Source organism: Typha angustifolia, chromosome 10 (assembly GCF_048772165.1).
Source record: "Typha angustifolia cultivar Huaian chromosome 10, ASM4877216v1, whole genome shotgun sequence".
In the NCBI taxonomy this organism is placed as follows: Eukaryota; Viridiplantae; Streptophyta; class Magnoliopsida; order Poales; family Typhaceae; genus Typha; species Typha angustifolia.
In genome coordinates, this window is record NC_133248.1 from 12,111,813 (window position 1) to 12,139,272 (window position 27,460).

The 27,460-nt window shown below is 38.1% G+C and overlaps 6 protein-coding genes and 1 long non-coding RNA gene across 10 annotated transcripts; 2 read left to right on the plus strand and 5 right to left on the minus strand.

Annotated features, from left to right (window-relative positions):
* Positions 1-652: 652 nt before the first annotated feature.
* On the minus strand, positions 653-2,641 carry LOC140768136 (uncharacterized). The gene has a single exon (XM_073108268.1). The coding sequence runs from the start codon at positions 1,276-1,278 to the stop codon at positions 781-783; it is 498 nt and encodes a 165-aa protein (XP_072964369.1). The 5' UTR covers positions 1,279-2,641; the 3' UTR covers positions 653-780.
* A 396-nt stretch (positions 2,642-3,037) lies between these two features.
* Positions 3,038-3,793, minus strand: LOC140769289 (NDR1/HIN1-like protein 13). Its single transcript, XM_073109954.1, has one exon. It carries the CDS (start codon positions 3,791-3,793, stop codon positions 3,038-3,040), a length of 756 nt encoding a protein of 251 aa, XP_072966055.1.
* An 864-nt stretch (positions 3,794-4,657) lies between these two features.
* On the plus strand, positions 4,658-7,409 carry LOC140768831 (uncharacterized). Its single transcript, XM_073109257.1, has 4 exons — positions 4,658-4,803; positions 4,889-4,989; positions 6,769-6,847; positions 6,943-7,409. Exons 1-4 carry the CDS (start codon positions 4,801-4,803, stop codon positions 6,988-6,990), a joined length of 231 nt encoding a protein of 76 aa, XP_072965358.1. The 5' UTR covers positions 4,658-4,800; the 3' UTR covers positions 6,991-7,409.
* Positions 7,410-7,727: 318 nt separating this feature from the next.
* On the minus strand, positions 7,728-11,177 carry LOC140768135 (eukaryotic initiation factor 4A-8-like). 3 transcript variants are annotated; one of them, XM_073108265.1, is made up of 5 exons: positions 10,975-11,177; positions 10,233-10,302; positions 10,008-10,114; positions 9,475-9,905; positions 7,728-8,772 (listed from the first exon to the last, which is right to left on the minus strand). In XM_073108265.1, exons 2-5 carry the CDS (start codon positions 10,298-10,300, stop codon positions 8,137-8,139), a joined length of 1,242 nt encoding a protein of 413 aa, XP_072964366.1. In that variant the 5' UTR covers positions 10,301-10,302; positions 10,975-11,177; the 3' UTR covers positions 7,728-8,136. The 3 variants fall into 3 exon arrangements, with proteins under 3 accessions (XP_072964366.1, XP_072964368.1, XP_072964367.1); XM_073108267.1 differs by lacking the exon at positions 10,975-11,177 and adding an exon at positions 10,618-10,899; XM_073108266.1 differs by lacking the exon at positions 10,975-11,177 and adding an exon at positions 10,587-10,899.
* A 2,216-nt stretch (positions 11,178-13,393) lies between these two features.
* Positions 13,394-18,338, minus strand: LOC140768137 (uncharacterized). 2 transcript variants are annotated; one of them, XR_012105703.1, is made up of 3 exons: positions 18,204-18,338; positions 14,002-14,114; positions 13,394-13,638 (listed from the first exon to the last, which is right to left on the minus strand). It is a non-coding gene; the product is annotated as an uncharacterized lncRNA (long non-coding RNA). The 2 variants fall into 2 exon arrangements; XR_012105704.1 differs by lacking the exon at positions 18,204-18,338 and adding an exon at positions 15,641-15,714.
* On the plus strand, positions 15,014-20,549 carry LOC140768134 (L-ascorbate oxidase-like). Its single transcript, XM_073108263.1, has 5 exons — positions 15,014-15,415; positions 15,671-15,763; positions 15,852-16,064; positions 18,312-18,500; positions 19,382-20,549. The coding sequence occupies exons 1-5, from the start codon at positions 15,152-15,154 to the stop codon at positions 20,336-20,338; spliced, it is 1,716 nt and encodes a 571-aa protein (XP_072964364.1). The 5' UTR covers positions 15,014-15,151; the 3' UTR covers positions 20,339-20,549.
* A 1,619-nt stretch (positions 20,550-22,168) lies between these two features.
* LOC140768133 (transmembrane 9 superfamily member 7-like) lies at positions 22,169-27,239 on the minus strand. The gene is made up of 7 exons (XM_073108262.1): positions 27,050-27,239; positions 25,563-25,727; positions 25,286-25,395; positions 24,974-25,067; positions 24,772-24,884; positions 23,834-23,981; positions 22,169-23,763 (listed from the first exon to the last, which is right to left on the minus strand). Exons 1-7 carry the CDS (start codon positions 27,167-27,169, stop codon positions 22,606-22,608), a joined length of 1,908 nt encoding a protein of 635 aa, XP_072964363.1. The 5' UTR covers positions 27,170-27,239; the 3' UTR covers positions 22,169-22,605.
* Between the last annotated feature and the right edge of the window lie 221 nt (positions 27,240-27,460).

Sequence of the window (27,460 nt, forward strand, 5' to 3'; positions counted from 1 at the left end):
TTTAATCTATCCATATATATCCCCACATCCTCATTATTAAACACCATTATATAATAATAAGTCCTTTTCTTTAAATTTTTTTTTTCTAATCATATCGGTTTAACTGGAACATTATAAAACATCATAGTAACAAAAAGAAATCTTAGAAATTTATTTAATTTATTGTGAAAAATATAATATAATATACTAGGGGATATTAGTATCAGTAATTAAAGTTGGGGAATTAGCTTTGGTATTTATATTAGTCTTAAGTCCAAATTGAAATCCTTGCGGTAGTTGGGATTCTCTGGCGCACCTTGAAAAGGTGCAATTGACTACTGCTACTGCATATCCTGCGCACCTCCATGGCATACCCGTTAATATTACTTAATCCTCCGTCCTTTCAAGTCAATTTCCCTCTCCGTTTCCTTTGTCCTTATTCCAATCTGCCGCAGGCGGCAGTACTGTCCACTCCAAACTGGCCTTATTTTTGGGGTTTAAGGTCTTATTGCAGAAAACCTCCTCTTGTTATGATATTTATTGCAAAACTAACGCCTTTTCTTTTCAGGTAGGTAAGGCTTGTTGTAAATAAAGGCAAAGGTTGGGGAGTGTTTTGCAAATGTCTACTAATCCCACAAAGGATAAAGGAAATTAAACAGGTGTACCACTTTTTTTTTAAAAACAACAAGGAAAATGTAAATTCTTTTTCCTGCTCCTTACGCCAGACTAAAAAGTCTAGCGCCGAAAAAGACAAAAATGCCCCTATCTACATAAGACAAAAGGAACTAAACCTCTCTCCCTCTACATCAGTATCCCATCTAACTCCAGCCCCACCCCACAAAGCACACGTGCCACCCACGCGTCCTCGTCCTCCTCCTCGCTGGCCGCGGTGCAGCCGGCCCACGGCCAGCTCAGCGGATCCGGGGCGTGCCACGCGGAGGACCGGTCGGTGGGGCCGCCGACGAGGTATGGAACCACGGGGACGCCACGGGTGTCGACCGACGCCATGACGGTGGAGGCAGAGCCGGAGAAGGAGGGCCCGCAGCTCTCCTCGTTGCCATTGATGGTCACGAACTGCGTCTCCTGGCGGTAGTTGGAAGCCGGCGAGGAGTACGAGGAGGAAGACGACTCGACCTCTTGCTCGAGCCACATCATGACCTCGGATAAGGTATGCTCTCCAATCTCTAGCTTATCCTCCTCTTCCCCCTCGGATGAGTCACTCATCCTCGCTATTTTACGGATAACTTCTTCTCCTTCGCTTTCGCATTCCTTCCTCTTCGACTTATCCTCCCCTTCCATTTTATACGCGAGTGAGAGAGAGAAGGACTAAGACCGGGCTTTATATAAGAGGGGGGATTGGGGTTTTGGGTTGGGGGGGGGGGGAGGGAGCCTAAAAAGGTAAGTATGGGATGACACGTAGGACGAGGAGCGGTTGAGCTGGCATAATGCGGAGCCAAAATTGAGTACCAAAGACCGCATATTTTATTAATATGCGAGATGATCTGTCACCGTCCACGTATGCTCTGTGTGGCTATCTCGAGGAGGGCGTATAAGGGAAGTGGGTTTCGAGGGAAGGAAGCGGACAATAATGGCGGGAGTACGTATGGCAACTGAGAGGAGCAGCGAGGGCATAAATCGTTACGAAGGCTTCCGTTTCGTTTCTGGGGGGATATCTTTTAGCATCCCGAGAGAGAGAGAGAGAGAGAGAGGGAGAGAGAGAGGGAGAGAGAGAGAGAGATTTACCTTTTTAGCCCTGGTTCACTACATAGTGAGCATGCTTTAGTTTCCAGTTTCCAGTTTCCAGTAGTAGTGTTCTCGTATTCCAGCAAGTGCTCGCTTTCCCTTTTGGGTTTTGCCCAAGTTGGACCCTTCGATCCGGTGACTTGTAGCCCAAGACTGCGCATTTTTAACCATCTGTTTTGGGCTCGATCCCACTCATCGAGAAAAGCAAAGATAAGTAAAATGGAGAGCGGCAAAAGGATAAAGCGAAGGAAGACGCACGGCAATGTTTCCAGGGGTAGGAAGGTAATATCGACAAGGGGTTGCCTAAAGGAGCGGCCTCGGTATCCGTCTCGGATAGCGGGTCCGTAATATCGTCGTTTAGTGCCAACGTGGCCACCCCTCGTTCCCACGTGGCACCTCGGGTACCTACGCATGTACGGCTTCACGGGCGGTGGGGCATGAATTGGGTTGGACGACTTCGCTCCATCCAGCAGCAGGTAACGCCACGTAATGAGTTTGTTTGAGTACGGTGGAGCAGTTGGCATCCAATCATGGGCTGCCAAGTAAATACCCAGACTTTAACAAGTTCCTAGACGTCAAATGGGCAATAATGACATTCGGATGAATTCTCCGTCAAGTTTCCAAGGTATTTCCAAGAGACGATGGAAAAAAGAAAGTTGATGGCATTTACTTCTGGAATATTATTGGGGGAAGGGGTAATTAAGGGAAGTCCAGAGTCCAGAGCACACTGCTTAGCTGTATAGATTCTTCACTAACGGGCCGTCTCAGTTCTCGTTCCAAGACGACCAAGAACAGCTAATGACTTTGTTGCCTTGAATTCTTCTCTCTTTCCCTTGGAGTCCTCTTCATTAACCACTCGACCCATCCTTAATCTTCTCCGGTACATCAACTTCTGTGCATACCTCTCTATTTGTCACCTTCACCACTTTGCTGGATCTACAGAGAGCTTAAACAATCTTGAGTTTTTTCTGTCATCAAAATTCAAACTCAAACACTATCATCTCACTGAAAAAATAAAAAATTTCTTTCTACGGCCAGTAATATGACAACAGCAACATTTTGTTTTGAAATACCAACACAGAATACAAAAAAGAAAGAAATCTCATCCTTCTAGTATCCACTATTATTACACAAATCTTACATCAATCCCACATGAAATGAACATAAATATATGGAATGCACCTTAATTCTATGACAATGGAAAGTGAAAACATAACACCAATCCCAAATAATATTAACTAGAAATTAACAAAAAGACTATAAGACCCTTCCTTTTTACCCCCAAGTTCTCATGCAACTTTACACACCTCATAGTTTACAGAGTCCATTTCCAGATCTTGACTCGAAGTTTGACTTTGCAAACGGCGTCCGGCGTAGCGGCGGCGACCGCCGTCTTCCCTTTCGGGACAGCGACTTGGATCCCATCACACCGAACCCTAATTCCAACCTTCTTAGTCTTTAACTTCCCGATCTTTACCCCGGCCTTCGTCTCTAGATCTATCTCCAGCTTCAAGTTACTACTCTTCTTCAGATCCGCCGCCGCTGAGGAGTCTACGCTCTCGCCGGTAGCTTTCACCGTCGTCTTGAGCAAGGTCGTGTTCTTCGCTTCGTGTACGAACGCCGGGAACGATCCGTCGCCGATTCCGACCCCGCCGCTGGTGGAGACGGCGATCGATGTCGGATCGTAGAGAAAGACGATCTTGCTATTAGGGTTCCGCGCGGTGACGGAGATGTCGAGGGAGGAGGTGAGGAGGTTGCCGGTGGTGGAGACGTTGAAGGCGGACAGGCGGAGGGAGGATACGGAGAAGGTGGGGCGGTGGGGGCGGTAGATCAAGTAGAGGACGCCGGCGGCAATGGTCGCGAGGAAGACGAGCGCGACGATGATGAGGATTAGCCAGAGGAGGATAGAGCAGCAGAGTCCCCGGCGGCTCCGTCGAGACTTCGGCGGCTGAGGGCGGTAAGCAGGGCGTTGAAACGACTGCGCCTTCGTCGCCGGGAAGGAGGCCGCGCCGTTGACGGCTCGCGGTGGGGCGGGGTTAGGCTTGGAGGCAGGGTAGACTCTATCAGCCATTGCCGCCGCCGCCGCCTCCAAAGCTTAAGCGCTAAAGATAATAGGGTTTGGTGAGGGAAGGGGAAGAAGAAGCGAGAGATCTATAGTGGAGGGGAGAAGCGAGAAGAGGAGGGGAAAGGAACGCTCCACCTTATTGAGATGGTTGCCCTCCACCTAACACTAATGGTTCCAATTAAATGAATAAAGTGGGAATAAGCGGGAGACTAATCGGATAGGAATTAGTGATCACTAAGAAGCTTTCTTCATTTATCTATGATAATTCGCAAGTCTACATTGTAGTTGGTTACATTTAATTCGAAACGAGTCTTATAAAATCAATACCTCAATTATTGGCTGCTAATGAAAGCAACTTGTAGAAAGTTTATGCTTTGATTGATATGTGATACTTGTATTACTACATCAATTTAGCGAACATTAATTTTGAGTAACACGCATCCGACCAACCACTAATCGAAATCTCTCAATCCCTCTCATATATAAATATATACTAATAGCAACAAAGCATTGGCATGAAATGGGGCAGACTTTATTTAAGATGCATGTGCTATAATCTTATAATACGTGGGTTCTACTAATAGGGCCTACGACGGGTGGATGGGGTTCAATCATGTCTTATTAATGTTTTTTTTTATCAAATCCTAACAACTCACGAAAAAGATAGGCTGCTCGAACCGACAGCCACTTTTTAATTAACTCGTAAAGAAATCTTTTATTGTACCTACTCGAACTCGAACCGGTTTATCATACACGAATTACGATGCTTTCGTTTCGTAATTAAGAGCCGCAGTTGGTTCGTGTTAACTTAACACACCCGTGCGCATTGAGATTTGTGCGTGCATGGTCTGATGATGCACGTAGATCGGAATATCGGATCCATTCCCTTTCTTCTCGGACGGGTTTTGATCCGATTACCGGCTGAGTCCGCCCGATGGGTTTTATTCGTCGTGAAGCGGAGGATTCAATTGCTCGATCGAACGCTCTCGTCCCCGTCTCCGGTCTGTCGTCAAATGGTAACAGAAATGACTTCCCTTCTCTTTCTCCTTTCGATCTCCATTTTAGGGTTTCGAGATCTTTGATTGCGATGGAACGCTGCAGGCACCGAAGCCTATATCGAGCCCTGTCCCCGTGGAGTGGTACCCCTCCTTGGCTGTTGTGATGGTATCAATTGGTCTCCTCGTCACTGCCTCATTTTTCATGTAAGCGATCGATTGCGCTAATTTTCTGATTCTCTTTATAGCGATTCCTATTTCTGCTTTGAATATGGGAAAAAAGATCAGGCATTGTGTTCATTTTGCTAGAATTAGGGTTCGATATGCGGAATTCGAGATTTGATTGATTGAAAGGCTTTCCCTAATAACTACTACCTAAAATCGTAGAAAAGGTAGAAAAACCCTAAATAGTAATGTTTCAGTTCTGTTCGTAGATGAATCGGTTGTCACAATGGTCACCATAAGAATAGGTCGTATGATTTAAATGGTTCGCGTATTCTCTTTTTTTCTATGTATACATTTATTTATCTAACTGTTTCAGTCACTATACATGTTAAGGCAACACTAGTCTATCAACAGAGATCCGTACACGCTAAATATTCCTGTTAGTTGATGCAAGTAACAAATGTAACATCTAGCATCGAAAACGCCGAATAATTGCAATAAGATTACACTAATATATGAATGCTATTTGATGTGTAGTCATAGGAAGTAAGCTATTGTATATCATGCCTAGCCCACCTTTATTTAAGTATTTTAACTATAATGTGGCTGTCTACTGGCAAGTTGTTTATATATGCATTATGCAAGTGCATAGGTAAGTTGTTTTTAAAACTTTTCATATTGAGAATGTTCCAGTTGCGTTAGTAGAATTGCTGATAAGTGTATCATCAAATTTATTTGGAAAATGCGGTCAGGAGCCAATAACTCAAATAGTGGATAGGAGTTTAGGTTAATGAAGTTTAAAATTAGTCATCTCCTTTCCTTTATTTTCACCTGCATGCTTCCCCAATGCTGTCCTATCTTATATTCTCAACTACAATATTGAGCCTGGGTTTTCTAAGTCTTGGTATCACATTCATATATGGTATCTTGTCAATTCAGCACATTTCGTGTTTGTAAACCATGTTGAAATGTGAGCATTGATGCTATATACAACCTTTCTACAGTGACAATTCTGAGATTTTGTTGTTGCTTATTCAGCGTGTGTGTGTTCTCAAATTTCTAATATTTTATACTCAGATTACCTTTTATTTTCAAGTTCATTTGACTGTAAATTCAAAATGATCTAGATTTTTATGTTTTTGCCATGCTTCTATATCCAAGGGTTCCCTGTCAAAGGTGAACACTTTTCCATCTTCTCCAGAATGAAGTATATACTTCAAAATATTTTTTTTTTAGAAGAAATTAAACAACATATTTTGCTACTATTAATTACGAAATTCTTCATGAATTGTGAGAGATTAATCTGCATGAAGCTCCTGAGCAGTTTGAGCAAACACTCCTTTTAAGATTTTAATCTTTGCATTTTTAGTTCATCTAGTCAATCCTATGCTCCATATTGCACCATGTACATTAGATATACCATCCAAAAAATCTCGAAATCTTTTACTGGAAGGTAGCAGTTGAGGAGTTGATGGGCCTTGTTGCTTTCTAATGTTGATCAATTCAGTACTGTTTGAACTTTGGTTGAGTGGCTCACTGGCTTGCCTTGATCGATTTCACTACATCACTGATTGGCATGGGCTTTTCTGAAGACTGCCGTTAATCTTAGTTGTAAAGTGAGGCATTTTTTTCATCAGGAACAATGAATAAGCATGTGGGTTATTGATTGGATTGAACCTTTTCTTGCTAATGTGGCTTTTTTTATTGCTCTTCAGTTATAAAGTGAGGCACTATGTTTTGTCAAGAACACTGAATAAACTTGTGGGCTATCTTGATAGGCTTAGATTTTTTTTTTCCCTGCTAAGACGTGTCATATTGCAGCTATGAAGCCACTTCATCCATGCGGAGCCGCAGCTTATATAAAGAGACAGGCACTGCAGCTGTGGCATCAATTTTCTTGGTAACTATGCAATTACTCATTGCTTCTAGCAATTTTTCTTTGGATATTTCGTTTTTGTTGCAGAGTTAAGTTGTTGCCTTTTTGCTTGTCTTCAGGGTTTTGGATCTCTTTTCCTGCTCCTCGTGACTGGTGTTTATGTTTGATACCAGAAGTATTTACCCCTTCAGTTCACCATGAATGTAGGAACATTATTTTCTTTACTCATAATGTACTATTTTTAATCTGTATTACGGCTTTTGGGAGCATGAGAGTTTTAAGCTTTGCGACAAGCAGTCCTGTAGCCCATCGAGTGTTACTGCTCAGTATGATTAGATTAAAACAGAGGACACTGCAGGAGTAAAATTGGAGGGAATTCTGTAGTTCCAAATTTTTGCTTATTCGGATGGTTGAATTCTAGCTTCTTATGTGATTTTGATACTTATTAAGATAGAGTTGTATATCCGCCTGATGTGTTGTTGGAGGAGCATCATTTATTCTTTGCTTTTCTCTGACATTCAGTTTAAGTTGCTTTTCTTTTGTGTGTGTAATTTTAAAAGTAAGAATCGGTATTCAGATTAAAGAATTTGAGACGAGGTACTCGTGTTTTTGATGATTAGGTCATAGTTCAGTTGTGATTTGTGAACTAACAACATTTTTAATAGAGTGATAGTAATTGTCTATTTTGAATAGAATTATTGCCTTTTCCAAGAAAAAGTTCTGGATGTGCACGTAAAAGAAAGAACTAAAATATCATTTTACATTGAAGTCAATGGTAACTTGGATGAATGAATTAGACCACAATCATGAAAAATCAATAGTAAATTAGTAATAAGAGATAATGTCGAGGCAAGTATAATTAAGACTAGTTCAGAGAATCCAAGAAATCTCATCAAATGAATTAATCTAAACAGGTTGAAAATTTTCTATTACTTGAAAATATGTTACAATGTGCAGACCATACTGTTTACCAAAATATCAACCAGAGGACAAATAAACGAACTGCACATCAGAATGAGATGTGCAGAAGTCATAACATAATGCATACAAGAAAACAATCACCAGGTTCATAGAACGATAGAAGTGAAGCATATCATATAGGCAGCCACCTTTACAGCCACTTAAACTCGTCACAGCAGCTACAAGTTTGCAAAGATGGCACAAAAAATTATATTTTTGACCCACCACCATCATGACATACCCTTCAGAAGACTTCCTCATAGACAATCATATATATCACTCTTCGTAGTTGATGACCACAAATGGCAAAATTATTTAATGACCTACTACTATTTAATAATAAAAAAAATCATTCAGAGAAGATCAGCAACATTGGATGGTAGCTCCTCGATCACGACATTGTAGAATCTTTGGATATCAAACATCATTCTTTCATCATCACGAGTGATGAAGTTGATTGCTACACCCTTCCTTCCAAATCGTCCACCTCGTCCAATTCTATGTAGATAGTTCTCTGGTTGGGTTGGCAGATCATAATTTATAACAAGAGAAACCTGCTGGACATCAATACCACGAGCAAGGAGATCTGTGGTGATAAGTACACGAGAGGAACCAGAACGGAACTCCCGCATTATAATGTCCCTAGTGTTTTGATCCATATCACCATGAGTGGCAGAGACTGTGTGATCCCTGCTTCTCATATTGTCAGTTAGCCAGTCCACCTTGCGCCGGGTGTTGACAAAGATCACACTCTGTGTAATGGCCAATGTCTCATACAAGTCACAGAGCGTCTCAAGCTTCCAGTCTTCCTTCTCAACATTGACATAGAATTGTTTAATACCCTCCAAGGTGAGCTCATCTCGTTTTACAAGGATCCTCACAGGCTTATTCATGAATTTGCGAGTGATCTCAAGAGCTTCAGGAGGCATTGTTGCAGAGAAAACACCAACCTGAATTTTGGAAGGAAGAAGCTGGAAGATATCATAGATCTGTGGAGAAAAAGAAAGAAAAATTAGAAGAGAGATTAAGATAATATTACAAAGTGGTCTACCATCAAAATGTACTACTAGTAACTACCTTTAGGCAGGGAGAGTATGTAAAGAACTAAACCATAAGATCATGAACCCAAATACCACCTGTCTGCCAAATATTGGTGCACCTTAAAGACAAAGTATCTCGACTTCACTTCTGGCAGGCAGTGCAACAAAATCATTATCCAAGTGTTATCCATTAAGCATGCAAAAAGATGAGCGACATTTAATGTGAGTGGGTTCTCTGATATAAGTAACTGTTATCACAGACCTGATACATCTTAGAATTTACCTTAAACTTAACCTTATGCTATCTAAAACTTTATATTTTTTACTGGAAAAGTTAATTTCAGCAACAACAGTGAAGAACTCTTTAGTCTAAAACTAATAGGGCCTGACTGTATCTATCTCTTCCCTTCATGCAGCTCCATTTTATAATCATATACTTCTCTCTACTTCCTTTCACACCAGTTTTGATCTTCCCCTCCTTGTCAAGGAACCTTCAACTTTGAACGAATGTACGATGTAGAAATGTTAATAAATTTTGTAATTCATCAAACATTGCAGCATGTTGTATTATATGATAAAACTACAAACATGAGAAGTTATTGGTTGCAAACAAAGAATAACACCAAATATAGAGGACAAGACAGAGGGAACCTGATCCTTGAAACCGCGTGACAGCATTTCATCTGCTTCATCCAGCACAAACATCTTAATGTAGTCAGGGCGAAGAGATTGCCTTCTTAACATGTCAAACACACGACCTGGTGTACCTACAACGACGTGAACCCCACTTGAAAGAATACGTTGATCCTCGCGGACACTAGTTCCTCCCACACAAGCATGAACTTTTACACCAAGATAATCACCAAGTGCTCGCATAACCTTTTCTATCTGCTGTGCTAACTCTCTAGTTGGAGCAAGAACCAAAGCTTGACACTCAACCAACCCATATTCAAGCTGCTGCAAAATTCCAGAACAGAATGTTGCAGTTTTTCCTGTTCCAGATTGCGCCTGCTGGATGACATCAAGACCCTTACAGAAAGGAACAATTCCTCTTTGCTGGATTGCAGAAGGCTTTTCAAAACCTAAAGTTTTATTCCCCCCCCCCCCAACACCGCAAAGAAAGCATCAGATTAAAACCAGTCATCAATGACCAAGATATGAACCAATGAAATAGGAGGCCGTACCATATGCATATATGCCCCTCAAAAGATTTTCTTGGAGACCCATAGCATCAAAACTATCATAAACCTCATCGTACGATGTAAAGAACTCCTCCCCATCTTGTGTAAGGCTACTCACCCATACAAAAGCATGTAAAACATAAGTAAAAATCTTATGCTTTTCAAAGGAAAAGTTACAAAAAAAAAGATATGAGAAAACAATAAGAGGAAAAGTCAGATCACGCGTACAGATCATTCATTTTCGAATCATATTGACGTGCATCGAATTGAGATCCCTCTGGTGTCATTCCTGCCATGCCTGCAAACAGGAAGATTTTTGTAGTAATATCGTACTTGCAAGAGGTGAAAAACTAACTCAGATGCTAAATTGCATGCCTTACGAGCTACTTCTTTATTTGATTAGATGTGGAAGAAAGAAATAAGTAAAACACGATTCAACCACAACTAGCAATTTATTTGAAACCCTAACCTTCTCCGCATTGGTATCATGCTCCTAGAAACCATATACGAATCCATGAATTGAATAGCAAGCAGAGCAAAATTAATTGATCAACTGACCAAACAACTAGAAAAAGATCATACCGACAGAAGAAACTACGAAACAAGAACGAACATTTAGAACCACAAGAGGAAGAAGAACAAAATCCACTCCCTCAAGAGGAAGTTTCCAATCAGAAGCACAACAAACTCTTCTTATTCTTCGAGTTCTATCCACATCTTCCTGATCCCTCAAACCCAGAGTATACCTCGACGAAGTGGATCTAAAGAACCAATTAAAATTCTCAACTCAGATCACCCAAATCCCGAATTGCCAGACATCCTCGCGGTATCCAAACTAAAATCATAGCGTCAAAAAGAAAACCCACATCGAGGAAACAATCAAATGCTCATCTCTCTGTCTCCAATCGCGACCAAAAGCAATCAGAAAGGGAAAAGAGAACAAAGATTAGACGAAAGATCTGATAATTACCTCGAAGCGCAAGGAGAGGAAGCGTTCTTGGGGGAGGGGGGCAGAGAGAGAGAGAGAGCGCGGAGTTGTAAACAAGGACGGGAGAGGAAAAGCTAAATTGCAATTCAACCCTCTATTATAAACTTAATATCATATCCAGTCCTTGAAACATAAAAGCGAACAATAATTCCTATTTAGGAGGGAGAATTTGTGATTCTTCGCGGGTACTCCGGGCGAGGGGAGGGGGGTTGTATGCGAAAATATAAATTAGTTTTTAAATACTCTACTACAAGGCCCAGTCTACTAAAAAGTAGAGCCCATATCTTAATGGGTTATTACCTAACTTGAATATGCTCCTATTAATTATTTAGACAAATTGACAAATTGACAAAAAGGGAAATGCATCTTGCTTTTATTAGTATTTATACCCTGCCTTATAGACATTTATTATTTAACCCTACATTTTGGGTTTAATTATAAAAGATGTCCAAACTTTAGTTTACTTAACTGAATGTTAAGATAACTGTATATATGCAAAATGATTGAAGTACACTTGAATAAGTTAATGTCTCTCTAACTTTCTATGTGACATGAAAAACCCTTCTCTATCTTCCACTATGAGAGCTCCGCGTGGAACCCTAGAGATACTGTTGAAAGCCACAACGTCACCATCTTTGTCCCCCACTCTCTTAAACACACATAATGAAGCCCTTGAGTCTGACCTTGACCTCCTATTCAAGTGCTTCCATCTCAAGGCCCGCAAACCCTAATCCTCTTCCGTATCCTCCCCTTCTAGATCGAATCTATCTCATAACTCAAATCTAGCCTACCGATGGATTTAGGTTGACGAAGAAGTGAGGCCTAATGTGGGAAACAAGGAAGAGCTCGATGTGGAATGGTGGTGGAACTTGGTGAACTAGTTAATTAGATTGGCTTATTATTATTTTGATTTATTTGATGCTAGATTCAAGCTCATCATGAAAGGTGGTAGAAGGTTTCTCGATAGTTTTGTGAATGGCTTATAAATTCGACATGTTATTTTGATGTGAATAGTATGGTTCTATATTAAATATAAGAATAAATTTATTTTTATTCTTAAATGAGGAATAATTCAGAAATTTTAGTTTTTAATTTTAAAGTTAACAAAAGATTCTCTGTCGTGTTCTATCAAGTTAAATTTAACCCACGATATTTTTTATGATTAAATTTAAAATGCACGAGTCGAATAATAAATCACATAATATTGAGTGTAAACAATATTAAAAGCATAAGACAATATTTTTAATCAATATCTCTATAAAATAATAATAATTTTCCGAGCTCAAAGGTGCCATGTACCTCAGCTTGATTCTATCTATGCCTCTCTATGTGGCTCCACCGTTGTCCTCAGCTTAGTTCAAGGACAAAATTGAGCAATTAAAATATTCTATTGCTCATCTTGGATGTACAAGTTTTAGATTATTAGATATAATTAAGTAACATTAAAAATAATTCCTCTCCTTGGCTCTGGCCTCCGTGCCCCTATATGCATCGTCCACAAAAATATTATATTGCTTATCTTGGACGTACATGTTTTAGATTAGATCTCTCATTTGGTCACAGAGATTACGACAAGGATCATGCTCCTCTCCCTAGTCTGATCAAACTTTCAATTAAAAAATTTCAAATCTAATTATATAAATTATGTTTGGATTAAAAATTATTTAATATAAGTCAATTTGGAGCTGAGTGCTCAAGCCTAAGAAACCCAATCAATAAGTAATTTTAAGCCTGAATTAATTCAAGCCAAACTTGATCAACTTTGGCTTAAATCTTGACTCACTTCTGAATCATTAACTTACCCAATCTTATTGAGCCAAACTCAAGCTGAATCATTATTTTGACAACCCTAATGACACTCATCTCATTCCACTATTCTCCTCGAACTAGGAAGATGCTTTTCAATATTGATCAACTGAGTTTTTGACCAAAGTATTGCTACAGTAAACAATATTTTCTATTCAAACTAGTTCAACATTTTTAGTAGATTAATTAATTTTTTAATACATTAAAAAACTGTTAGGAAAATTATTGTCTCATACAATAATTTTTTTTTCACTATTGTTTTTATATAAACTGCTTTCAGAGAAAGCAGTTTCTATATGAAATTCTTTTAGAGAAAATAATTTATAAACATTATATAATAAATTTAAAATTAAAATTTTGGAAGAGTTACTATCTTTATTTTGCAATTCTGAGTAGATTAGATTGAGAGAAATCACTACATTGTTCCATTTTATAAATTTTTCCAACAAGATATTTTTATGACTAAAATAAATAATTCAATGCAGAAATACGATAATCTAATTATATTTTTATATTTTAGTCTATTAAAAGACTAATTAATTTACTTAAAAACCGTTATCTTCTTACAGTTATCTAACTGTGGTAGTAATTTAAGAAATAATTTAAACAGTGCTCTACTCTGGGGGAAAAGTTACTGTAGCAACGCTTTTGTCAAACACTTACTTTTAATCGGCATAATAGAGAGAGCCAGATCCACGAACAGGACATAGCTCGTCTCTGGAGGAGTGCAGTGGCAACCAAAAAGATCGTGCAATTATTCGTTGTTCGAGGACCCACCATTCCAAAAGTAAGAAAATAGTAAGATAAGGGACATACATATTGTATCCTGGAAGATAGTGCCTGTCAATGTAGCTTTTGAGTCAGACGGATGAAAAAATCTATTTATCAAAGCAACCAGATAGCTAATTCTACTGGATGCGATATCATGCCACTTTATGTATGTACACATGAAGCAACATGTATAATATCTCATAGAATATGCTATTCATTCATTCACTTTTGGATTGGAACAGTTCTTTTTTTAAAAAAAAAAACCTTTCTAAGTATCCATATACTCTTAAAAGCTTGTAAGTTGTAAAAAGGTATTTATATTGTTTATACTGCAACAGTCTTCATGAATAGGTCTAGTGGGTCCATATTCTGGATCAGCTTAAGCTTTAAGATGAATAGTGGAGCATCACGAATATGAATATATAGTTTTACCTTGTATGTCAGACTGTTGCTTTAAATTATTGCCCTAGGTTCACACACCTTTTCTGATCATCACAGCGCTTTGCATGCCTGAATATGTAGGTACATGTAAAACGTTTGTGAACCTGCAAGATTTTTTGCATGTTATCATTCCTGCTGGAGAAAAGGAAAAAGAAAAGAAAAGAATCTTTCGTATGTTTAAGTATAATACAGATAGAGGAAGGTTCTATAGTACATAGAGCACAATATATCCCATTTGCAAATGCAATGCATATAATGTCTCAAACTAAGGTTGGTGGTATGATGATGAATGTATCTATATCAAGTCATTATTCTTTTCAACCAATATGCTAGCACCCACATCAAACTGCTAATTGCAAATCGAGTGCTCTTAAACCAGAAACTAATAACATATTTAGCAGTAGAGAAAATCCACATGAATAAATAGTTTTAAAGCTGGACCATTTATGGAGATAAATAGCATCAATCGATCACATGTATAAGTCTTCAAATATTCAGTCTGAAGGGCTCCTGGCTTGCCCTGGACGCTTTTTGGACAAATATGCTGGACAAAATAAAGAACAGTACACAATAAACAAATGTGACAATTTTTTTTTTATGCCGACACAAAGCAATAGGTAAAAATGGGTCAGATAATATCCGATCCGATCTGACCCGATACATAATACCGGATATAAATTTTAATTTGTCTAACCGTTCATATGTCAATTGTATCTGCATCAGATTATCCCATCCTAATCATAAACCGTATATATATCAATGTAGTTTGGAAATGAAAACAATTTGGATACAAATAAGATTTGTAAATCACTGAAAAAGATGGGACTACTCAAATATAGTATAATATATAATAAAAAGATATTAGAGATTCACTTAAAAAGATAAAAACAAACATTATTCTATTTTTATTGCACTAGTTTTATATAATTTAATTGAGCAAGCACAGAATATATGCAGACAGCCACCACTTCATAAAAATTTCTCCTATAAAGGAACCCCAGTATCTACCAACCATTACCAATCAAACTCTTTCACTTCTCTCTCTGTCTTCTTTCATGCTCCGGTTCTTCACCTCACTGGTCTGCTATCTCTTTCTCATATAACAACTTTCAATATCCCCATAGCTATTAACTAGAAGACCATGAGGTCTCCTCTGCTCTCCATCCCCTTCATTTTCTTGCTTCTTTTTGTGCCACTGTCCTTTGCCTCGAAGGCCAGGCATTTCAAATGGGAGGTGGGATACGTTTTCTGGTCTCCAGACTGCCTGGAGAACGTTATGATCGGGATAAACGGCAAGTTTCCCGGCCCGACTATCAGAGCAAAGGCTGGTGACACCATTGTCATCGAGCTAAAGAACAGCCTCCCTACTGAAGGAGTTGTTATTCATTGGCATGGTATCAGACAGGTACTCTATAGTACTCAAAACAACATTCACACACATACACACACACACACACTTGTGCTTCATTTCTTTGGCAAGGTTGTGTAGTAATACCTGCTCCCTCAGACACAAATGGTGCCTCTCCTCCATCTCTCTTTCTTCAGAGTGAAGGGACCATGATTTTGCCATGAAGCTACCAATCTAACATAGAATAAACATGTATACATTTGGTTTTCTTTTCTTCCTAACCTGGAGAATGTTTGGATGATGGCATGCAAGATTGGAACCCCGTGGGCCGACGGGACTGCGTCAATCTCGCAGTGCGCAATCAATCCCGAAGAGACTTTCACTTACAGATTTAAAGTTGACAAGGTAATTTCTTCAGTTAAAAAAGATTTATTATGCAGTAAGAATCAAACTAAGTGCTGCATACTAACTATAATTAATGGTTAATGAGCAGGCTGGGACATACTTTTATCATGGGCATTACGGTATGCAGAGGGCAGCAGGGTTGTATGGGTCTCTTATAGTGGATGTAGCTGATGGGGAGCAGGAGCCATTCCACTATGATAGTGATCTCACCTTATTGTTGAGTGATTGGTATCACAAGAATATATACGCCCAGATGGTTGGCCTTTCTTCCAAACCTTTTCGCTGGATTGGTGAACCCCAGGTAGGATAACTCATACATTACTATGACATTATTTTGCAAAATTAAAATCTCTGATTACTTGAGCAATTACTAAACTAAACATTATAAGGGTGAAACTGGTAATCCAAATATTACGGACAACTTTCTATATCAAATAGACAGGCAGATAGATAGATGTAGTCATCTCCATTGTCGTGTTGCAACGTAGAATATTTTTCCAAATGCCTTACCTTTTTTTCTTTTATTAGCTCAAGTGAATGATAGCTGTATTTCATTATAAATCAAATATGTGTTGACTATGTGCACTGCTACTTCTCTTAGTATAACGGAAAGGAAAGGTCAGTGCTACTGCTAACATTAGTCATTTCAAGCACAAGTGGATCAGGTCCCTTACACAATAGGAACTTTTTTCCCACTAAATAATTAAAGCTCCGTTCACTTTTTCAGAATACTTTTTAAATTCTAAAATGCGACATCTTATTCTAGAATAATAAAATATTATAATAGTTATATTCTAAAATATAAATATTATTTATCAAAATTATATCTTATATCATATATTATCTATCTTTAATATTTATTTTATCTATCTACTCTATATCAAATCAAAATATATTTTTCATAATTTTATAAAAAAATAATATTTTTTATTTTATTTTATATCACATCAAAAATAATTATTATACTATTACTCTAGAATATTAGTGAGCATAAAAATAATTACTGCTAGAATAAATCTCTAATTTTAATAATAACAAATAAAAATTACTATTCTTATTTCAATCATATTCTACATGTTAGTATTATACCATTAATACTAAGAGAAACTGTGATGAAGCTATAGAAACTTTATGCAAAAGAAAAAGAAAACCTAGTTACTCGTTTCAATTTGAGTTATACCGGTGACCTTTCTCGAAAGATGTAAGTTTCCAACGATCTCATGGCAAAGTAAAATAAAGTTCACCACAATTTCATGCAACTTGTGGCGTTTTCTATGGTCCAAAGATAAAAGTTGTGAATTGGTCAAAAGGCTAACACAACGTTTCCACATTGGCTTCATAAACAAAAAAGCCAATGCAGTGTGGGGTTCAAGATTCCAGATCTGTGCTTCACGAGTGTACCGAAACACAAATGGATGGCAATTGGTCATGGTATTGCAAGATTGCTCAGTTCTTTGACCTGTGCATATATCCAGATGCTCCAACACACTAACAGAGAACTGTGAGGTGGGGGCATCTATCAGGGAGCTGTAAGGATGCAACCAATTTGACAAGGTTGCTATCAACAAGGTTACAGACAAGAGCAGTACAAAAGAAGAGACGTAAACAAAAGAAAGGCCACATGCCAATTAACTGGCTCCTTCTAGTTTCTGGTTAAGAAAAATATAGAATAGTTATTCTAGTTTTTTACTCTTAAAAGTATCCTTCTAATCTAGAGTAGAACATTTTGATGTTTGATTATAAACTATAAATAAAATATAATAAATACTTTGATGTGACATAAATTGAGATAAAAGTGCAAATAAGAAGTAAAAACTAACTCAAATATCCTTGATTTGATATATAAATTTAAATTAAATTGTTTTTTTTAAGTATGTAATGCATATTTAAATTAAAAATGAGATAGATAGCTAATATGATGGAGGAGATAGGTGGGAAATTGAGTGAAATAAAATAGGTGGGTGGCAGAAGAAAGGAGAGAGTATTTTTGAAATAAATTTTAAATTAAGAATAAATTATAATGAGTTTATATATGGAATAATTAAAATAATATTTTTAGTCTCGAGTAGGGTTAATGTAATATTAGATTATAAATCTAAAGTGATGTCCCTAGTCTAGAATAGAGAAAAAAATAACTTACAACCAAATAGAGGCTAGGCTAGAGTAACGCCATCAAGCCCAATGGGTAGGATCATAGGTCAGGACAGGGAAAATCATCTCTTTCTTAAGGTATATTTTCCTTCGCCACTTTTTCAGCTTTGCAAAAAGATAGAAAAAGAAAAGACTAAAAAAGAGATGGTCTGCCAATCATGAACCAGAAACACTTTTTTGCAAACATAACTAAAACGCTTTGCAATAAGACTAAAATGCAAGTGGTGATACGAAAGAATCTCTAAAGATAAAGCAAGCAAATAATCATAAAATAGTCATGAAGAACTACCTTGTTTTTTTTCTGCTGAGTGTACTGGAAAAATCTTTTTATGCTTAGTTGATTAGATCTTCATGCTTGGTAATCATCTGGAATTCATTTTGTTCATGTTGGGTGCAGACACTGTTGATCAATGGGAGAGGGCAGTACGATTGCTCGCTGGCAGCACATGTTATCCACGGCAGCACTACCTGCAAGACGAATACGAGTCAGTGTGCTCCTACCGTACTCCGATTGCATCCAAATAAGACGTACCGGCTGAGGATTGCTAGCACCACTTCATTATCTTCCCTCAATTTGGCCATCGGGGTAAGTATGCAAACCAAATAAAGACGTAATTGTAGCTTCCTTTTATCAATGAATATGCCTGCAGATAAATTCCTTTCGCTCCATCCTGTTAACTGCTACATGAAGATATGTTTTCTTTCAACTAGTATCGCTCAAAAGCAAACGCATTATAAACTCACAATAATGTTATACTACTGCCAAACAAATTACTTTGGATAACTTCAATTTATTTCAAGATAGACTAATAAATTCATCAAAAATATGTCACTACTTGTTTACTAGAAGCATTGATACATAAGATACAGAGAACAAACTTATCTTAAAAGACATTCCATGGTAGTTCTTTTCCTTCATTCTCTTACCCCTTATTTTACTACTGAAATCATTTTGAATTTTACATCTTAAATATTTACAATGGAACACAAAAGCAACTATTTCTGATTAGTGTTCTGTTGTACCGAAAAGGCAATTAATTATCTTTGTTGGAAATCATCTTGACTGCAAGGCACTTACTAAGACACAGACATCCATGCCCACTTGGCCATCAGCATCAATTTTTCCTCGTAGAGCAGAGTACATAGGACAATATAAAATCAATATTTTTAGCTGTTGAAAGTAGAAATTGATGGATCTTGATGATCATATTTCAACTCGGAACTGCATTATTATGCTGAATTTCAAATCTCAGACTGAATCTTATACACAGACATATACATATGCATAGATGCATGCACTGTAATTTTTCCAACAAACACACACACAACATTTTTTAGTCAAGATATTTTTGATTTTTCACTTAGTGTATTTAGTCTCCCTTATTTGCTGATCTTCAACAAATAGGGCATCATGATATAAACCAAAACATTTCAGGCTAAAAGTTCAAAGTTTGATTGTCTTTCCAGAAGCACAAGATGATGGTCGTAGAAGCAGATGGAAATTATGTGGAGCCATTTCTTGTGGATGATATGGACATCTACTCAGGTGAAAGTTACTCTGTCCTCGTAACTACTGACCAAGACCCATCATCAAATTACTGGCTCACTGTTGGCGTTAGAGGAAGACTTCCCAAAACACCACCTGCTCTTGCTATCATAAACTACCTTCCCAATTCACCATCTAAGTTACCTAAGATTGCACCTCCTATAACGCCAACATGGAATGACTATGCCCATAGCAAATCCTTTACCTACAAAATCCTCGCCCGACAAGGCACTCTAAGGCCACCAGTAAATTCTGATAGGCAGATTGCGCTACTCAACACCCAGAACAAGATTGACGGCTACATTAAGTGGTCTATAAACAACATCTCCTTGGCTCTTCCAGCCACACCCTACCTTGGATCCATGAAGTATCGTTTAAAAAATGCATTTGATGCTAAAAAACCACCTGAACAATTTGCAGCAAACTATGATGTTATGAGACCTCCCATAAATCCTAACTCGACCCAAGGAAGTAATGCATACATTCTTGATTTCAACAGAACATATGATGTAATTCTTCAGAATGCAAATGCACTGGCAGATAACGTGAGTGAGATACATCCATGGCATTTACATGGACATGACTTCTGGGTGTTGGGATATGGAGATGGGAGGTTCACTAACAAAGATGTGTCAAAGTTCAATCTGAAGAATCCACCATTGAGGAATACGGTAGTGATCTTTCCATATGGATGGACAGCCATAAGGTTTGTAGCAGACAATCCAGGTGCTTGGGCATTCCATTGCCATATAGAGCCACATCTACACATGGGCATGGGCGTAATCTTAGCAGAAGGTGTTGAACTTGTTGGCAAGATTCCAAATGAAGCATTAGCTTGTGGGATGACTAGCAAGATGCTGATGAACAACCACCCCTAAGAGATAAAGTAGCATTTTCTAGTTTATCTTCTAAATTCCAATTAAGCGGACAGGCTACTGTGTTAATGTTGTATCCTTCTAAAGACAAAAGCCACCAGGGACAACTTTCCATCAGTAATTTTGATTTCTTGCTTTAATTCTTGTACTATGTAGCATGATCAGCAGTAGCCCAAGTTAAGAAATAGAGTGTTAGCAGAAAATATCTTTGCAATTATTAACTTTTATTGAAAAGAGAGAAACCAAATGATAACATATGCAACACAGAAGGATAAAAAGTGTTAGTAATTTCTGCAACAGGAAGAAAAGCATTGTAATGTAATCTGAAGTATATCAAGTGCAGTCACACATGTCTAGACATTTAACAAAAGAAGTTATAGATTATTCTTCATTTAAATGATCTTGAGTGTAATATAGTTTAAATGATTCACAATTTGTTTAACATACTCTACTAATTATCAAATAGAATACTCCGTATCTAATAGTCAAACAACTGCTAATAATACATAAAGTTAAGATAGCCATATTAATATATGATTATTAGTGAAAAAACATTATTCTATTCCTAGTGCAGAAAGGTGCAAACTTAGACTTTTTAATCCAATTTACAGTTATTTTTCAATCTTCCAAAAAGAATAACCCTAAAGCAACCAAAAACAATGTACTTTAAGTTCCTCTTAAATCTTTTACTACTAATATAATTCGACCACTAGAAAAGGCCTTAAACCCTAGTAAACTAAATGAAACGTTTGAGAGGTAATTTGGCGAGAATAGTTCTTAGGAATTTTTGGTGTATTTAAAAGGTATTAACATTTCAGTTTTGACAGAAAGCGAACAAAACTTCTTAGCAACAAGTGAACATAACTGAACAGAAGGTACCAGAAAAGAAACCCTGCCAAAAGGAAAACAAATTAAAGGAGACAAAGGAAGTAATATTTCGATCACAATGAGGGTTGGATCTCTCAAGAATATCGATCAACACTCGGATCAACTGATTGCAACCCCTTGACTGTATTAAAGCGGGTACCATTAAAAAAGTGACCAGAATTCGATAAGCGCGCAATTACCTAGGAATGGAACGATTGATTCAAACGGAAGCATGGACTAGAAGGCGAGGAGAGTAAAAGGAGAAGCACAACCTCTCAGTTTTCTAGGCATGTAAGAGAAAGCGTAGAGTCCGAAACCCTAAACCCTGGGCGCGGCGCGGGCGACTCGTCGTCATCGTTCTCCGAATGGGGCGATCCGATGAAGTGGGGCCCCCTCTCTCGTCTCTGAGTCGCCTACCAAACTCGAAGGTTGATTTCGTAAATGGCAGGAAGTTTTCGGGGGGCAAAATGGTCACTAAGAGAGGAAGCGCGGGAAAGTCCCAAGGGCGCCAATTTCCGTTGAAGCCTCGCGGACGAATTCGTTGGTGACTTTGCTTGTGAACAAATAAATTAATAATGGTCGGGATACTTGTGAGTTCTGATTCCCTAAATATTTATGAAATTATTGATGATTCCATTCCTACGTAACTCGGGACTAAAATTAAAATTTGTTACTTACTCGACATATTAGTTTATCAATGACTTTTTAAGATACAAATCTAAGTGTGGCTTAGTGTTCGTTTTCATAAAAGGACGAGTAAAGGCAAAGGCATCAGCCAACTCAAGACATTCGAACTTCCAACTTACGTTCAGAAGCTGCATAGCAGAGTTAAGATAAGTTGAAGCCATTATTTATGATGGTTCTGAACTCCAGCAATCATATTTATAACAGTGCCGGCCGAGATCCCCGTCATAAACCAAACGTATACATCCGGTCAAGTTAGCCTTCATTAAAGAGACGACAAACTAATCACTATGATAGTCTTGATTAGAACGGTAAATATACCTGGTTTCGTACACGTAGTAACCTTTCACTTTAATACAAGAATGCAAGGAAAAAAATAATTTCCTACCTTCTGTGTTTCCACATGCATATATCTTCCCTTCCAAAGCTTGCCACCTTTAAAGTATGAATATCCATCCAGATTACATTAAAGATAACAGGTTCAGTTGTAGAATTACCACAAATAGAGACATATAATGAGTGGCACATTAAAAGTCCTACCACACTATCTTACTTCCGCACAAAACTACTGATCTCTATGTATTTAACCGGCAAGCTTGAGATGCTCTTTTCCCGATTCATCTCTTGTATTAACCCTCTACTGCAGGGAGATCCACCTTGTCCGAATTCTGAAGTAGACCATATCATAAAAGTCGCTTCTCTACCATCGTGAAATCAGATCAATCTATTTTGACAGACGAATAGATTTTTCGGACAAACCAAAAGCAGGCATAGAAGCCGATAGTCCCCGTCAGAACGAAGAAAGCATAAGACCCAATCAGCATGTAACCAAAGTAAAGGATACCAGATACAAACTTTGTTATCTCCAACTTGGTGAAGAAATAGAAGACTGCATAGGCAAAAAGGTAGAGTGCAGAAGAACCTGCAGTCAAATATGCCCTCCACCACCAGTAGTAATCCTCACTGCAGAGCTGGAAGTAGCAAAGAACGATTGTGATCTCGGCACATGTTATGAGGAGGATGACGAAAACTATGAACAGGAAGCCAAAGATGTAGTAAAACTGGTTGAGCCAGATGGAAGTCAGAATGAAGAAAAGCTCGATAAAGACAGCACCAAATGGAAGAATACCACCAATCAGAATAGAGAAAGCTGGTTGCATGTACCAGGCCTGCTCAGGGATTTGTCGGGGGATCTTATTTGTCTTTACTGGATCTTCAATTGCTGGCTTCTTGAAACCTAAGTAACTTCCAACAAAGACCAGTGGCACTGATATGCCAAACCATAAGAGGACCAAAGCAAACATAGTCCCAAAAGGAACTGCTCCAGAAGATTTCTCACCCCAGATTAAAGCATTCAAGACAAAGAAAATAGCAAAGACAATACCAGGGAACATGAATGCAGTTTTCAGTGTAATCTTCTTCCACTCTGTGCCTTTGAACATCTTATAGAGACGAGATGAGGAGTATCCGGCAAATAGACCCATAAACACCCACAGAAGAACCATAGCAGTCATAAGACCTCCACGGTTGGAGGGGGATAGGAAGCCTAGTAGTGCAAATATCATAGTAACCAATGTCATCCCAAAGAACTGCACACCAGTGCCCACATAGACACAAAGCAGCCCAGAGTGAATAGGTGGCCTAAAGACATCACCGTGGACTAGTTTCCATCCAGTTTCCTCCTGGGCTTCATCCTGGCTATCTAGCTGGTTGTAATTTGCTATATCCCTATAAAGTGTCCGCATCATGATCATAGCTACCATACCAGAGAGGAACAGAACAATCATCAAAGAATTAATAATTGAAAACCAGTGGATTTGGTCATCATTCATGAGAAGGTAAGTGTCCCAACGAGATGCCCATTTGATTTCACTGGGCTGCAACAGGGAAATTGAATTTAAGAATCAAAGTGTAAAATAAACGTAAGATTAAGAAATGAGCATATACCTGGAAGGTAACATCATAGGAGAATACAACAAATGCATCTGGAGCTACTTCCTGGGAAGTATGGCTGCTTGGAGTTATCTTAGTGCTTGGGTTGCATGTTACTACTTTAGGGTTTTTATCGTCCCAGTCACTGAACTCATGCTTTACACTGATTGCAAAGAACACATATTAATAGAAGAAACAAATGAGCCAACTCACTAAGTATATTTGTGATAGACACTAGTAAACAGATCGAGTGTAATCAATATCAAATGGCCTAACATATTCACTATCGATATCCATAAACTAATGAATTGTATGCAAGAATTTTAAGCTGCATCAGCATACAATAGCAGATTAAGTGACTGTTGATTTAACATCATTCTTTGTTAGTTAGATATTATCAAGGACCAGTAATGTGCTTGTTCATCTCAGTCAATATTTCTTGTGGCTGGCCCTTGATACTTGTTTAACATGCTCAAAAACCTTGTTAGTGAAGAAGCACAAATTCCTGATTTGTTCATGTCAGGATTGTTGAGTCAATACTATTTCTCTTTTTTGCGTTCTCTGTGAAAACCAAAACGAATGAAACAAAATCAAGTAGGGAATAACAACACCATCATTATATTATGCAACACAAATGACAAATTTGAAATCACAGCAATACAAAACCAACATCTGCAATTGAGAAGCAATACAAAACCTTCACCTTAAAATTAGTACACCCCATTAACACGGCTTAACAATCTACTGGAATTATTACTATTATAACTCTAAACTAGTTAGCCTTTTCTAAAGATTGAAATAAAGACCAGCAAATGAATAATTTTGACACTCCTGGATTTGCTTCTGTACAAAGAATTATAGCTAAAAATAGAGAAATAAATGGCAGCATAACATCTACTATGAAGAAAAAGAATATTTAAAGCTGCACTGTAAAGAAAAAAAAAGATCCACACCTGCTTGGAATCACCTCAAAACCAACAATACGAGCATCATCAGTCTCTAGGTCTTTATGGTACATGACTTTAAAACTCAGGTGGTTGTTTATGAAAAATTTGTTATCCTTGCTCTGGTGAAAAGAAAAAAGAAAAGTGTAACTGAAGAAATCAATCCATTATAGAAAATTTAATTGCTGCCAAAACCAGAAAGCTAGCTTACTTTATAACCAACTCTGAAACCATGTTCGTAGCTTGGTGCTTGGCTTCCATCGCTTCTTTGTCTAGGAACTGCAACAGGAAGGTTGTCCAAGATCCTAAAAGATACAACAGATAGAGAACAGTGTTAATGCACATCAAGTCTTAATAATAGGTTAACCCATAAAGCAACACCTAAATTATTATATGAAAAAGGTTATATGAATCTTTTGAATAAAACATAAAATAGACCAGAAGAGCACAAGAGTCCACTTTTAAGTAATGTAAGTACTTTAAACTTGAAGGGGAAAAAAGGAGCCACAATATAACAGCTTACATGTTCACTCGGTATTCATCATCAATCTTTTCCTTGAAATTCTTTGCAGCTTCTTGGGTAAGCTTTGTACGACAAGCTATTTTACACGTCTCATCGCCTCTCATTTTGAACTGCATTACAAATCATACACGTCAAAAGTAACAAAACATGGCTAATAAACCAACAATGATACAATCCTTAAAGCCATATTTTCTCTTACTATCAAAAATAATCAAGGGTTAAATAGGAGTATCATCCGAAGATATTAGATAAAACAATGAGGATGGTGAATACTAACTGCATATATAGAATTTTCAATGCGGTCACCACGAAGGACCTCTCCCAAATTCTCAGCGTTATTCATAATCTTGGGAGGCTTGCAATAATCCAAGAAATAGTAATCATATGGAAGTTGTGTCTTTGTAGATGAAAGTTTGTTCACTTTCACCTGGAGTTCATCACCCTGTGCCAAAAAGAAGAATGATCATTGACCAAGAAAAATAGCAATTATACAAATAAATCACCTTGAGAATCGCAAAGTGAAGAGGTAAAAGTGATTTGGAGACAGATGTAGGAAGATTACCAAGTTCAACAAATGGAACGGTGCATAATGAAAATAAGAAACTTGCTATAAGTATGAGAAACATGATAAATTTTTAAGCAATAAATTAGATATGAAAGGTTATAGGAATTCAAAGTGAAATGCAGAAGCAAAACAAAATCGTGCCCAATCAGTTTTACAACTCAAATTGTTATCTAAGACCACCATTTACCTCTTAGGCATCAAGAGAAAAGTTTAGATGAAAATATTATAAATGTCATGTTTATCCAATCATAAAAGCTACATAAGTAGAGATTCTTCTGCGTACACCTATTTGTGGTTTTCCAACTATGTGAAGGCCATGTGACCATCATAGACTAGCACTAACCAATGAGTGCTAGAAGAGCCTAAATTGCTCGCAACCAATGGATGCTACAGCTGGCATCTATGTTCAACCCTTCAACCTGCATGTGGCCAATATTTATTCCGACAATCTGCTGCACCAAACTGTGCATGCATTATGTCCTTAATGAAGTTGGTCACACCAGTGTGCCAACATAAGATACAAATACTTATATATAGAAATTACTACTGTTAGACACTTCCAATTAAAATGAATTTTCTTCTAGATCTCTACTTCTATTGAACTGATGTTTTAGCAAACCATTTTTCATCTGAAATGCTGAAATAGTATATTTTCAGGTCCTTCCCTCAACAGAACCAACTGTCCGGCTCTAACTAGCAATGAGTACATCACAACCATTGATCCCAAATAACCACAATGCCAACACTTAACCTCCTGACTCTACCACATCTCCTACAGAAAACCTTATCTCCACTCGTTATCTATAGATCTCAACCTTAGTCGAACCTATTTCTTGGACTCACAAGGATTAACTCCAAACTACTCGAAACATCAAGCAAAATCCCTTATTAAGGGTTTCGAGAACATTTGCATCGCTCGGACACGAATGCAATAGCTACAAATCTATCAAAAGCAAGTCTAATACCACAAATTAGATTAAAGACCAACAACAATAGATTCAATCTATCCGTTAATCGCCCCCATCGTGCATCGATCCGCGAAACGAAGCCTATAAGAAGCGAATCGCAAATACGCGCCATCAAAGCCCAGATCCGACGTGATGGAACGAGGAAACGAACGAATTGAGCAGAAGAATAAATGGAGGCTGATCCCTAGCTCGGATCTACAGCTATATATTTCGAATCCCCAAAAATATTACCTTCTGGAAATCGCGGGGAGCGACACCGGGGAGGTAGAAGGAGTTCGCCGGAGCCAAGAAGAGGAAGAGACAAGTGAGGAGCAGCAACGAAATCTCGCCGGAGTTCCTCATCTCGACCATCGAGAGAGAGAGAGAGAGAGAGAGAGAGAGAGAGAGGGGTGGGGGGGCGATGAGTCTGATATATGAAGTCAAGAAGAAGGGAGAAGAGTGCAAAGGACGAAACGAGGTGGCTATAATTAATCATAATAAATAAAACAGAATTATGAGGGGGTGATCTTTGCAGGACCCAGAAAATATGACTAGCAGCTAGACTTCGTGAGAGAGCTCGCGGGGCCCTTCTTATATGCGTGGTGGTTGCTGAATGGGTTTTGCGATTGGCGAATAAGAAGTAGGAGACGTAGTTTTATTTAA